Raw genomic sequence first — 14,486 nt, 5'->3', positions numbered from 1 at the left:
AATCCATATAGCTGGGAATATAGCTGAGGTAGGCCACAGCTGCCTGAGGAACCAGCAGACGATGTAGAGTGAATTGAATTTCCATTGTTGTAATATCTTCCCTATGGTTTGTTTAAACTGGTGATACTCAACTCAACGAGGGCAGTAAACATGATTTATTATTGCTATCATAGATGCTTATAATCATGCCTGAATACAATTCAAAGCAGTACAACATCTGACGCATTTATATATTTTTTTGTACGTTATATGTCTCCGGTTTTAGGAAAATAATGCAGTGGTCAATTTTTATTATTGCATATTTCTAACCTCATTTCAACGTGATGTCCAGCAGATGGCGCTACTATTTCGTCAGATTGTTTGTGTCTAAATTATTATTATGATCTTCACATAAAGTTGCTTGATAATTGTCATGAATCACTTTTTAAATACTACTATCAAGAACATGTATTTGTAAATAATGAATGATGGACCCAATGGAACCCTATTCCCTCGTGTGTGTGCGCGCGTGCGCGCGGTGGCGTGCGCGTGCTCTCTGGCGTGTAGCATTAGCTGCGCCTCCTCCTCACGGCGGCTAACGTGAGGCGGTGCTGTGTGGACGAGGCGGAGGCTGCTAGCCTGGACGCGTCCGTTTCCATCTCTCGACTCGCCGGCGTCGCTCGACCGCAGCCATGGCGGGCATCATCAAGAAGCAGATTTTGAAGCATTTGTCCAGGTGGGTGACATTTGTGGCTTTGTGTTCGCCAGTTATTGAGGCCGGGAGACACCACTAGCCCGGCTGCTACTCCAAGGTTTTCTCGTAAAAAAACTGTTGATGGTTATTTCTCTAAAGACTTCTTACTTAAAAGAGTCATATTATTTATTTTCCATGTGTTGAATTGATCATAATTTTAGAATACCATGAGTTCTGTGGACTGTTAGTGTAAGTTAGTTAGTTGCTTATATTGTTTAAAAGCCACACATTAAAATGAATGCATTTTATTGATCAGGACAGTTCTCTATACATCGTCAGTATAGCTGTATTGTACGACTCTTATTCGTTCAATGATAACCAATCTAAGCAGCATCCTTACAAATGTTCTGATTCTGCATCCTTGTTCTTGTTTCATGTAGGTACTTTATATCAAGTGATTTAATCGACGTGAGCAGTTATTTTCTTGTGTTCTTCTAGAGTTTCCCCAAACCTGAAGGTAGTTATTGTGGTATTATTATTGATAATTACAGTTCAGGAAAATAAAAGGTAGGATCTTTAAAGGTCAACTAATTTGAAAACCCAACTCTCCTGACTCACTTACATGTTTCAAATGTCCAAGTCTTCTTCTACTAGATGCTGTAAGTCTCTTATCATCTCATCAGGTTTTGTTTATTACTTTATAAATGTTCTCGGTCGTCTGAAATCTTGGCGAACGAGGGGTTACGAGAGCGGATTTCGAAGCAATAATGGGCTTCACTCCACCTCCAACCAGCTGTTATCATGTCCGGCTTTGTTTCTACAACGATTCCCTTGGAGGTGGAGACTTCGGGTATTGATGACGCGCTGTGACAAACCTCAATGCTTAACACAAACCTTAATGCTTAAGCACATTAGTTTCTATCTAAATGGTCTTAAAAAGTCTTTCAATTTATGAATATAAAAATAAGGCGTTAAGCAACAAAGTAAATAAATACAATTTTCAAAAGTCTAAAAAAAATTGAACATAGTAAGAGTAAGTGTAAATTCTGTGGTTTTGAGTGTAAATTCAAGCACATTGTACCCTGTGGCGGCGATTTAAGCAAAGTTTTTAAGTGAACTTTACATTTTAATTTATGTTCTGTTAAAATAACATATGGGTGAAATTGTCCCTAAACCTATGTAATTGATGTGGTGTTTTTATTTTCTAGTTTTGGATATTTGTATTATATTATTGATGGATTTAACTTGCCTTCAGCTGTAGAAACTCTTAAAGCCTTGATGCGTTTAAATCTCAGTAATTAACTTGTGTGTTGTTTCCTAATCCGGAATGACAACAAACCACATCGTAATGAGTTTAGGACGCGACACAGCCCACTAATTAAGCGGAAACAGTCTGCTTGGATAGATGATCTGGTCAAGCATTACTCTAGGATTGTGAGTAGATTTGTTTCAGCAGATGAAACGCTAATGGATCGTTTTCATTTCTACTTCTAAGATTTTACAGTTGTCAAGTCAAGAGTTTATTTTATGGATTCATCATATTTTTACTAACATACGCTGTCAGCCTCTGAGCAGCCTGAGAATATTTCAACTATGCTTCAACCTTGGAGCTCCAGATGGACAGTAAAAGTGCTGCTGTTTCTTTGGATGACTCAGACCTTTGCACCACTTGAGATGTCTTGCAGAGCTCTGTAATTTAATAACGGAATAACCTCTAGGTCGACAACAGTCCTTGGATCACATTTTCTGAGACTGTTTTGAAAAATAATATATATTTTTTATAGGTTTACGAAGAATCTGTCACCAGACAAGATCAACCTGAGCACCTTGAAGGGGGAGGGGCAGCTCTCGAACCTGGAACTCGATGAAGAGGTTCTCCAGAACATGCTTGACCTGCCTACCTGGCTGGCTGTCACTCGCGTCTTCTGCAACAAAGCAGCCATCAGAGTAAGTCATGGTCTCATCAGACCTGTTGACTGAGAAGACGTGTGCAAACATGTGCACTAAATCTATGCAATAATCACATGTATTTTACTCATGAGTAGTTTCTAGTAGCTTTTCCTTTTCAATTGTAAAAATAAATCTTGCGAAAGAGAAGCGAGTGTGGAACCACCATGGATAGTAGCCCTAAAGGTGATTGTTCTGACAGCACTGATAAGCTGAGATTCAAAGAGACATGTAAGACTTGAGGCAAGACTGATAGTGAGAAGTAGTGGCATGTTTGCTTGGCACCGCTAGGATGGCTTGCTCTGTATTGAATAAAAAACAACACTATGATATACAAATAATTACTAAATAAACTTCTCTTATATTGTAGCCTAATATTGTGTATTACATAAAAAGGTTGTCTTCAATTAAAAATATGACTCATCAGTGTATATATTTATATATTTAACTTCATAACATAAGGTTGAAGTTCATTTCTGAGCATAAAAAGGAAAAGGTTTTTGCTATTGTTAACCTTGCTGTCAATCTGTATTGATAGATACAATGGACAAAGTTGAAAACAAGCCCCATCTGTCTGGTAAGGACTTTTGCTGTGACCTTTTGTAGTATATTTGTACACTTTTCTGCAACCATTGCTCCCCATGCTTTCATAATGTATTTATAATATTTATTGCGCTGACAATCACCATTCATTTTGACCCTGCAGTTCTTAGACAAGGTGGAAGTGGAGATGAGGACATGTGAGGAACCTCGTCCACCAAATGGACCGTCCCCCATCGCTATTACAGCCGGCCAGAGGTACAGTTCTTGAATTTGTAGAGGAAACTAAACTTGGAAACCTCAAACAAAAGGAGGAAGTTTCTTCAAATGCCTTTAATCCAAATTGATGTCCATAAACGCTATTATAATGATATCGTATCAACAGCGAGTATGGTTTTGCTGAGAAGGTGGTGGAGGGCATGTCCGTCAGGATCAACACCATCACCATCAAAGTTCAGGCTCAGGCCTTCCATGCCTCCTTCGAGCTGTGGCAGCTACAGGGCAACAGTCTGAACCCTAAATGGCAACGTACAGACCTCCGCTACACTCGTGTCACCGACCCCAAGAGAGGAGAGGTACCGTCTTAAATTGAATCCATTGTTCTTGTCAGTTTTCATAGTGTTTACCTAATAGTATAAAAATTAGTTGTGTGATTTTCATGGTGATTTAAAACGCGTTTCTCTAATTTACATGGTTAGTGACTAAGTGACGTAGTGTTCCGTATAATTGAAAAAACACTCTTTAGAATAGCAGAAGTGCTCCAAACACATTTCCTCCAGTGACCGTTGTTCATTGTGCAACAATAACTTTAACTTCAACCCTGGCTCCAGTATTGACTGAGATTTTCAGTGCATGGCAAATGTTTTAAACTCCTGTATTACACACCCTCTAGGGATGAAAATGTATAAAGATTGAAGATATTTTTGTCAATTATTTTCTCAGGTTTTGACATTTAAAGAAATAAACTGGCAGACATTACGAATAGAGGCAGATGCAATCGAGAGTGACGACCAGGACTTGGGCAGCACGCCGCTCCGTCTTATTACCAATCAGGGGCGCATCCGTATTGCCTTAAAGCGCAGAGTGAGACCATCAATTTCTACCACTTTAAGGACTTGGTGAACGCTTTGAAAATGACACAACTTTGTTCCTCCAGATTAAAGATTGTAACGTGCTGGCATCCAAGTTGTATTTCATCCTGGACGATCTGTTATGGGTGCTGACGGACTCCCAACTCAAAGCTATCATCCACTACGCTAAATCTCTCAGCGAGGCCATGGAGAAGTCGGCCCAGCAGAGGAAGAGCATGACGGCAGAGTCCATGCAGGTCCAACTCTTTGCATTTACAACCATTCATGCATCACTATATCTGATTTGATAAATTCTTTAATTCATTTACTACCACCGATTCCCTTAGCGTTAGGGTTGTGGCTAGTGGTTGTGTATCATAATACAGGGGCAACAAAACAATATATTAACATATCTTGTGATACTGTAGGAACTTACTATTGCTCGAGTACTTGACTCTGGTGTTACAGAACTTACAGAACGCACAATTCAAACAAACCAAATGATGTTCAATCCTCAGCTATAAAATCGTATCCTCGTCCTCGGTCATCGCTGGGATTTCATTGTTCTTTTAGCTGTAGACGACGTAACGACTGCTGCTTTCTAGGGGCAGGAAGGTTTTTTTTAATGCTGTGAATATTTGCATGTTAACAGTAAATTATTAACTCTATTTTATACACACTTTATTGAAACTAAACTATAAAAAAACTATGATAAAGTGAATGATTTAAAGGGCCCAAATTTGTATTGATACATTATCCTGGAAAATAAATTGCAATATATAAACAATTTCCAGACGGAGACCTCCTGAGGGATCAATAAAGTTCTACCTAACCTAAATCTGTGTGTTGATGTTTTCTCACACCCCTACTTACCAGGGATCACTGGAATTGAACCAGCAACTTCTTTGCTGTAAGGCAACAGTGTTGAAACTGTAAAAATCTAATCAAGTTTGATGATTTCTTGTGTTTCTTTCAGATGGCCCCTCCCTCCCCTGGCCTCCACAGTTTGTGGTCTGAGCCCACGGCAGCCCCCCCTGGGACCCCCAACAACATGAGTCAATACTTTGATACCTTCGACGTGAAAGAATCCTCTTATCACACGTTCATATCCCGCCTGGACTTGCACATATGCAACGACAGCTCATCAGCTGATGAAGGTTAGCCACTCGTTCCTTCAGCGAAAACGTTGACGCATCATTTGTGTGTGTCTTGTCACCGTCTAGATGAACCTCCCCCACCAGGGTTGCAGGGTGCAATGCAGCTGACCTTCAGGAAGCTCGGTTTGGACTACTATCCCATCCACAGGCCTGGTGAGTGACGGAGTTTAGCCCCAGAGGGCTCTGAAGCACAACTCAGAAGCCATTCATTAGGACAAAAAAATGCTACTTAAGAGGGAGAAAACCCGCTAGCGTTGTTCTCTATGGGATTCCTAACATGGACATGTGACTTATTTTCCTCCTCAGCTGGTGAGCGTCCTCCTGGGGACGTAGAGAACCTATAGTTTTTAACATATTACGACAATTAGTTTTAAGTCTTATGAGTCATTGAAATGGATTAACATCCCTCAGGCTGCAAATTGACTGTGTTTTCCTGGATGTAGCCGACGGATGTCGTCACTGGGAACGTCACAGTGGAGCAATGGATGCTCAAGCGCATTGGGCAGGGAAGTTACTTCAGGAGTACCAGAGGAGGGTGGAGGCTTCAGGGTTTCCAGGGCCACACAATGAGGTGCCACAACCAAACAAGAACTCTCCTGCCAAGACTGGCCAAGGTATTTCAAATCATTAATGAATCATGAGAAAATAAACACTCATGGATTTTGATCAACCAGAGTTTTACCATGGATCATTAAAAAGTCTTCAAATGCGTTAAATTCATGAATCTAAATATATTGAGTTAATTGTTCTTAAAATATCTAAAGTCTTACAAATGTGATAATAGGAAAGATTTTAGTTTCAAATCTAAAAATATTTCATAATGTTTTTTTGAATCCGCACAATAGGATTCAAGGAAAGTTGTTCAGTGGATTAAATACTCTCCTTTATTTAATGTTAAAATAAACATTTGGATAAAGTCGTCCCAAAATGTCCAAATGTTACTGATGTTTTTTGTTAATTTTGGTTGATTGTAAGGTTAAACCAGTCTTGGATTTAACTTGCCTTAACCCTGAAAACGGGTCTGTAAAAAAAAAAAAAACTACTTCTGAAGGAGCTTTTTCTCCAGAGGAAAGAAAAAAATCAAAAGGTTTGCTATTAATCAGGCATTTGAGCTCTGACTCACTCTAGGATGTATTTATGTTTTTTCAAAGCTTCTCTGTCTTTCTGTTTTAAATTTAAAGCTGAACACAGAATTCCAAAAACAAGCCAGTCAGAGAAAGAACATGCGTCCGCAGTAGCCTCCTCCCTGAAGCGACTGCGCTCCAGCTGCATTGTGGTCCGGATGGATGATGTGGACATTCACCAGGCGAGTACTACCACTAATTTAATTCAATCACTCTTAACATGATAATATCAGTGTGGAGCTCTGTGTTGTTGAGACCAAGCTCAGTGCAGCCATTCACAATGAACAAGCGTTTGGCAAAACTGGTGGGAAAACGTACTCCTTTAAACAGGCAGAAACCTTGAGAATAACCAGACTCTGTGTGGACAGACTTCTGTTGTGACCGGCTGGGATAAATATATGGTTAAAAATGAGGGAAGAGAGATTATTAAGAGGGGGGATTAGGGACTATGAGATGTAAAATGGGCTAAGACTAATCAAACATAGAAAAGGCGCATTCCGGACTGAGGATATAAATTAGTTTCACAGCAGAGGAGCTTGAGAACTGAAGGCCCTGGCTCCATATCTACATTTGAAGGATGTAAAATATGTGACACAAGTTGGTTCAAGAACCAATAAACGTTGTAGCTAAAGAGGAAGATCTCTCATTGTGTTCTACTGAAGGGCACTACAGGAGAAATGTGCTGTCAAACGATTAACAAACTTATTTATACCCCGGTTTTCTTTTTCATGGATGAATGCAAATATATATCAAGAGTTCAATCTACTGTTCATTATACAGTTGTTTAATTTAGAGAGTAAATGAAACTAAAGAGGTGCAGACAAAGCTGTGACTTCTCTTGTTTCCCTTGAAACAGGAACTGAAGACTCGCTCACAGGTGGTTGACTGATTCACATTACACTCTTTTCCTGTCTGTTTAGGTCTCAACAAGAGGACGTCAAAATAAGAAGACCCAGTCCTTGTTGTCATGTCATCGAAAAACTCTACGATTGCCAGATAATGTGCCAGCAGTTTACCTACAGTTTACTGAATACTACTTCCCCAACAACCCCACTTTTCCAGGTATTCTGCAACTTTTTCAACCTTTTTATTGTTCTCTTACTTTATATGTTTTAGTAGAAGGATGTCATCATGTCAGAGATTAGTCATGCAGATGGTTAGTGTGGATGTTTAAGTCAGAGATACTGAAATCGGTACCATTTAAATCTAGGGCCTCAAACTCAACCGGGGGCCACCAGAGGTTCATTCTTGTGGAGACTAGCCACAGGCTCGGGGGGGTCTTACAAACATTATTTTTGGAACGTCTTTGTCAATTTTGACGTCATTTTTTTGTTTTATGTTTTATGGATTTTGTGTGGTAAACTTTAAGGACCATTTTACCTGTGCACTTTTAGCTGTGGCTTGTTTCCCAAGAACTTGTGTTCCTGAAAAATGAAAATTAAATACAATTAAAAACTTAAATTGAACATTTTATACGTGAATTTAACTAAACAACAGAGGTTTTTGCAAAAACATGAATAATAAAGATTGTAATAATCTACGTATTTTCATTTGTATTTTGTCCAGTCCCGACTTCAAACCTGTATGGACAGATAAATGGCCTCCATCTGTGTGTCGACCCGGCCAGTGTGTTGTGGATCAACTTGTTCTCTCGTGGGCTGCTTCACACTCTGGACCAGGTCAAGGCATTCTACCATTTGCAAGATAGAAACAAAGCGGACGAGCACGTGGACATCCGTGTCGATGCATCACAGCTAAAAGTAATTCAATCTTTTTTCTGCAAGTCGTGTGCTGTTCTGTTTCAACTACAACTCAATGATTTTTTTGTTTATGGTCCAGCTAATTGTTCCGTTGGACTCTTCAATATTGGACCATCCGGAACGCCCGCAGTCCCTCGGATTCAGCGTCCCTCAGATGGTGCTGAGCAACACCCGCTACTGCCCTCACTGCTCCACGTCCGACCTCACCAGCACCTATGAGAAGTTCTCCAGCTGCTCCTTCTTCCAGCCGGGCTCCGCCACTTCTTTTCCCAGAGATATCAGTGCCTTCCACGCACTACCACCCCTCTCCCTGCTTGAGTCTAAAGAACCAGAACTTGTTATGGCACAATCACGCTCCAGGGATGTCTGGTCTCTAAGCCTGTCCCGTGCCTCGCTAGGTTTTGACGGAGCCCGTAATTTACCGAAAGGCAGAACCCAACCTTTTGTCGAGCCGTTCTCTGTGTCTGTATGGATGTGCCGGCCCAGTTCACCCTCTAGTCCTTCAAATCAAGACTCTCTGGCCTCGATACATGTATTGGCCCATGCCATCACCCCCGTCAAGGTGTGGTTAAACCACTACCAGTATGTTGCCCTCTTGAGAATGAAGGACGCCTTGGCTCGCTTAGGGGCAGAATTGAGTCAGGAACTACCCTGTGGTAAAAAGACCAGTGACCGCAAGAGAAAACCTTTGACCGTTTGTCTGGCCCTGCTCGTCGACTCTATAGAAGTGGGGCTCCTTCTGCCTGCGTCTTCTTCCGAGCCCGAGGAAGAGATCCCCCAGACTCCGGAGACAGAAAGCCCAAGTGTCACCGACTCTGAGGTCTCCCCCACCCACCGGGCCTCTGATCTGGTCTTGGAGGACACTGTGTTGGAAAATGGAGTCTTTCCTTCTAACGCAGATGTGTCGGCATCTGACCAGGACGAGCCAGAGGAAGTTGCGGAGGAAGCCTGCGAGGCTGTGGAGGAAGGGAACGAAGACGGCGCCGTGGTTTCTCCTCAACCCTCACCTTTCGTCTCCCCGCACCTCTCCAGAGAACCGTCCACCTTCAGTCTCGAAGGAGAGCTGTCAAGTGCCATTAACGTCACTAAGGATGTGACCAAAGATGCCATCAGTGCCTCACTGGATTTGACCAAAGGGGCGTTTTCCATAACGAAAGACGCCTTTAGCATGTTGAGCCGAGGCTCAGGGATGAGCAAGTTGTTCAGTACACAGACCAAGTGAGTGCTGATAGGACCAGATGGTCGTTAGCAAGTGCTCCTAAGAATGACCCCCATGCTCTGTTTTATGTGTACAGGGAGCCGATGAAACGCTCCGAAGAGTCGTCCCCTTATTTGTCTGCCAAAGCGCTGAAGCCATCATCGTCTCAGAATTCCTTGGACAGTGCACTCTTGGACGGCAGCCTCCCAGACGAAAACCTGTCTGTGAACAGTGATGCCAGCGACAATTTTGTCATCCTCATGGAGTCAGGTAATCTTTTCAAATAAATGTGTCTAACTTAGTTCTTTAAAACTTAAACATTAAGGGTGACTTTTGGCAAGAATCTAGCGATACAATGCATAGCGAGATACAAGGGCAACGATACGATATATTGTGATACTGTAGTTACAAGGATATATCTGTAGTATTACCTGAATACTTGACTCTGGTGTTACAGAATTTAAGCAAGACTTTTTAAAAAAAGTCATAACTTTTTCAATTGAAACCAAAATATGACCAAACATCAGTTTGAAAGTCACTGGAGTCCACTGTATCCTCTCGTCCTCAGTCATCACCGGGAATTTACAGGATTTCATTGTTATTTTATCTGCGGAATCAACGTAATGACTGCTGCCATCCAGCGGCCAGAAGTTCAATTACACACACAATTGATCTTGTTTTTGATATCGAATATCGATGCAGTACGGTGACAACAATTATTGTGATATTTAAGTGTATCAATATTTTCTTAAACCCTTATTGAATATATTACAGAGTCAGGTATGGAGTCCATGCGCACGAGCAACACGCCTACAGGGGGCTACAGAAGCCCCGCTCCAGGCACAGAAGGAGGCTCGTCGGCTGATCTGAGCAGCTCTCTCTCCCAAAGCACTGAGGATGTTTCCCAGGAAATGGTGAGAAAATGGTTCATTCAATAACAAAAAGATAAAAAAATTAAACGTTTATTTAATTGTATTGCTTGCACAGTCCTCTGTGTTACTTCTGGTTCTGAGTGAGGCTGCTTGTACCATCGAAGTCAATGGAGATAACCAGCTTGTAGCTGCGGAAGCCCAAAACCTTAAGACCGTGCAGATGGGAAATGTGAAAATAACTGATCTGCTGGCTGGTCTTGTTCAAGGTGAGCTTCAGATTTCACTTATACTCTCCTCAATTCTACATTTCTGCTCTGCTCACAGTGTGTCGTTGATATCTTGCAATCACAAACCTGTGCAGTGGGTGTTTTAAAATAGTTTGCTAGTGTTGTGCAACCAGGGGAACACTTTGTATTTAATCTTCATTTTAATCAGGAAACCTTAGTTGGATTATATAATCTGGTTTAAGAGGCGGATGTTTAGCTGCTGTTGTGTTTCCTGTTGCATTAAAATAATAAATTGTTCAAGATTGTATCTAATAATGTTGATTCATTTGACTCTTTTGAATATTCTTTGGTTAAGAATTAGTTGATAATTTGATTTAAGTTAATGTGATTTACTTGATTCTATTTGTCTTTTTATGTAATAGTCATCATTCAAGGCCATAAAATCTTGTTTTATTCGACGACAAAGCAAACCTCATACGTCATAATTACTCCATAGCGAATTTAAAAAGCAGAAAAAAGAGTCTAAAATAATCAATTTCTGATATTTAGATACACCATCAAAGATAAATTCTTATCTTTTTTTACTCAATCATGACCTTGCCAATTGGTTTCACACTGTGGCAGCCCTGGATTCTTGAACTAAGTCCCATAAAAATCCATTAAGCATTTTTCAGAACGATTTCTTGTGGTTTCATTCAGAGACAAGAAGCGTGTAGCTGACTTTGCACAATCAGAAAAAAACAACAAGGCTTCGAACCCCCTTCTTGAGTTCCAGAAAATGAGTCGAGGAAGCAGATTTGTTAATTGAAACACTGTTTTGTCTTTTCCCCCACACAGCTCCAGTGGAGACGCTAAACTGCCGGGCTAAGAGAAGCAGCCCAGCAGTTGCTCTCCAGGTACAGACGGGTCCATCTGCAGCTCCCCCCGAGTCTCTGGGCTCCTTGGACGTGAAAGTGAGAGACATGCATGTCGACCTGTTGGCCTCCACAGTAGCTAGCATCGGACCTTTTCTGGAGGACGAGTTCAGTGTTGATGGTCAGCCAATGAGGTTACATTTCAGCAACGTCACCGTCACAATGAAGGTGGGAAGACGGACTATTTGAAAGATTTAGTAGAGTCTGGTGTCATACATGATTTTTGTAGGATGATGGCCCGAGAATCTACCCGACAGCCCCCCAATCAACACCAGCCACATTTGTAGTCGAGCAAATGTTGATGGAGCGTAGTGATGACGGCATCATGAGGCTTAAAGGTACACAGGTTGAATTCTCTTTTAATTTATCAACTCATTTTTAATATTCTTTTGCTTTTAGGTCTACTTTAAGAAGAGTCCTTTTCTGCAAGCTTATTTTAAAACCTAGTAGATTTGTTTGACTTTTTCTCTGAATGACTTGCTTTTTTTATTATTATTTCAAAGACGGTTATAACAGGTTTTTGAATTTAACTTTATTTACACACTGTCTACCTGCAGGTGTTCCTATTGCTGGCCCGGATCCCCAAAACCCATCCTGTTCAAACCACTGCCCTCCAGAAGTAAGAGAATAAATATATTGTTTATATCACGTCATTCCTGTGAATCAAACCTGTGCATGGAGCCCGTTGTCTGTCTTTGTCGTTGTACTCACCTGTTCAGGGATTTTTGCTTGTTTCAGTCGCACACCTTGGAGTCCCAACTCGGTGACACCCGTGACTCTCTCATACAAGCCCAGCGCGACAAAGAGCGCCTCCTCCTGGAGATCAGGAAGTACGATCCCGCTTTCACTCTCTGAGGATCCTCGTCTTCTCCTAATTCGGACACGACTCTTGAACAGAGTGACGGGGAAACTAGAACCAGCAACTCATCACAAGACCTCTGGTTTGAAACTAGATACAGCGTGTCAGCAAACACTAATCCCAGTAGAAAAGCTACACTTATTACTCACTAATAGTCAAAGAATCTCCTGGGATTTCTCTCATCCAGATTAGTGTAACAGTCGACTTATTGTGTGGTTTTAGTGTTGGTCATGCGGCATGTTTGGGTTTAAACCAATAAGCTTAATTAGCCTGTGTTTTGTCATGTTCAGTGAAATACATGCCTAACTTGCACTGACACTGCCGGGCGGATCCATCCTATTTCAAGGCGTGTAGTGAGTGAAGATGACGTTGCTAAACATCAAAAGTGATTCCTAAAACTAAATGTTTTCTCTATTTTTTAAAAAGTGTGTTTTAGTATGGATTTCCTGGGAGCTCATGAAGAATGATGCATCTTTTACAAACAAACCGGAAAACTGCTTATCTCAAACCAGACTGGAGTGGAATGTTGCTCTCTTATCACGTCCTCTTCAGCTGAGGCTACCCAGTGTTAATGTTGTGCAATGTTTATCGTGATTCTTTTTTTTAATTTTTATTATTTACTGTGAACAAAGACGAGCTTTGTGACTGAACGTCACTCATCACCTGCTGTGAGGAAAGAGCGGTCAGTACAGCTGCCTCAATGAGATCATTTCAGCTGCCTGAGTTTTTACACTTGATCAAATGTAAGGCCTTGAAATACACGTACACAAGGATTCTGAAACCTTTTTGTAATTTCTTTATTCATTTTTGTCAAACACAATTGAACAATACTTTTTTAAAGTTATAATTACCTCATCTGGTCAATTTATTTACTTGCATATTATTGTACTGTCCTACCTTTGCTGCTTTTGTATCATCAGTTTCAATTTTTTAAACAAGAATTGTATTTTTTTTTTTTATTATTCTGCCTTGTGTACATGTGTTACTTTGGTCTTAAACCATTTAAGTAGCATTTTCATGAAATTCTGTCATGAACATTAAAACAAATATTTTTTTCATATTTATTTTTAAACTTTTGTTCTGTACCGTTAGTTTTATTTAACTTATAAAACTGATTAATATTTTCACAACGCTGTGGTACTGATGATGCATGTTCACTGTGTGAATTAAATATTAAATAACTCTCCGTTACCAAAATAGTTGAAGGCTGTAAAAAAAATGCAGTCTTTTTTCTGTGTACATCGGCGCCCCCTGGTGGCTGCCTAGTGACGTACCCATGTGTTGCATTCGCAGACGAATGTAAAAAAAAAATAATCGAGCAATAAGACATTTGCTTTACAAGGTTATTTACATGAGTGAGTTGCTGTTATAAACATTAAATCAACCTGTGAAATGCATGAACGCGTTTATTGGTGTGGTAGAAAACCTGCTGTTTAGAATCAAGTGATATCTGTAACTTTTTTTTTTTAATTCAGGTATTAACAGATGCAACATGTAGCAGATGTTTTAGTCATTAGACCCACTGTCAAGTAGCTTTTTCTGTCGAGTGATTATCTGTAGTCCGCTCGGTATTCACATATCAGGGTATTTCATCGTGACCACTGTTTTTCTGACGTGTGATGCATGAACATGGATTTATTTGCACTGCAGTAATTCACTGAAAATTGCACTTCTTTCTATGTCAATCATCTCAGTTGAGTGAGTCAGTGGGATTTATTATGGTCAGTATTTTTGGTTAAATAACATTCAGTTTTTTATCTTATCATTTTGAGACTAATATATTAAATTGGTTCTGTGAACCATTAACTGACAAAAATAAACAACTGCTGAACAGACATGCCTTATGCCTTTTTTTTCCACTTGTTGCTTGATTTGTTAATCAAATAAAAGTCTATTGATGTTACAATGATTGGATGATATAACTGTCTTCTATTTAAAGCCTGTTCCTGTGTAGTTGGAGATGTATTCTCTTTAGTCCTGCCTCCATCCCATGGATGTGCTCGGATACGTAAGACATATACTAGACTAGTAGGTAGCAATCTTTATTGACGGTTTTACTCAAAGCTAGACAAGCTAATCTAAGTTAACCAATTATTTTCAAGCATTAATTCGATAGATAAAATTAGATGAGGCTAATCAGGGAAA

The 14,486-nt window shown here is 40.4% G+C and overlaps 1 protein-coding gene and 1 long non-coding RNA gene across 2 annotated transcripts in view; one reads left to right on the top strand and one right to left on the bottom strand.

Annotated features, from left to right (window-relative positions):
- Nucleotides 1-14,486, bottom strand: part of LOC148059882 (uncharacterized) — a 312,120-nt gene that overhangs the window by 103,772 nt on the left and 193,862 nt on the right. The gene's annotated exons all lie outside the window — the stretch shown is intronic.
- On the top strand, nucleotides 580-14,176 carry bltp3a (bridge-like lipid transfer protein family member 3A). The gene is made up of 21 exons (XM_087781764.1): nucleotides 580-715; nucleotides 2,458-2,620; nucleotides 3,159-3,197; nucleotides 3,327-3,418; nucleotides 3,546-3,735; nucleotides 4,103-4,243; nucleotides 4,317-4,487; nucleotides 5,207-5,387; nucleotides 5,454-5,540; nucleotides 5,831-6,001; nucleotides 6,569-6,693; nucleotides 7,432-7,573; nucleotides 8,078-8,271; nucleotides 8,351-9,489; nucleotides 9,567-9,739; nucleotides 10,244-10,383; nucleotides 10,457-10,607; nucleotides 11,406-11,650; nucleotides 11,712-11,820; nucleotides 12,040-12,101; nucleotides 12,221-14,176. Exons 1-21 carry the CDS (start codon nucleotides 672-674, stop codon nucleotides 12,335-12,337), a joined length of 3,876 nt encoding a protein of 1,291 aa, XP_087637890.1. The 5' UTR covers nucleotides 580-671; the 3' UTR covers nucleotides 12,338-14,176.

The sequence above is a fragment of the Callionymus lyra genome, chromosome 19 (assembly GCF_982586985.1).
Source record: "Callionymus lyra chromosome 19, fCalLyr1.hap1.1, whole genome shotgun sequence".
Taxonomy (NCBI): Eukaryota; Metazoa; Chordata; class Actinopteri; order Syngnathiformes; family Callionymidae; genus Callionymus; species Callionymus lyra.
This window is presented reverse-complemented; position numbering and strand designations above follow the sequence as displayed.

Coding starts and splice junctions, on each gene's coding strand:
- bltp3a (XM_087781764.1), top strand. CDS start 672: ATGGCGGGCATCATCAAGAAGCAGATTTTGAAGCATTTGTCCAG. Junction 4,244..4,316: donor GTATTGCCTTAAAGCGCAGA/GTGAGACCATCA, acceptor TTGTTCCTCCAG/ATTAAAGATTGTAACGTGCT. Junction 11,651..11,711: donor ACGTCACCGTCACAATGAAG/GTGGGAAGACGG, acceptor TGATTTTTGTAG/GATGATGGCCCGAGAATCTA.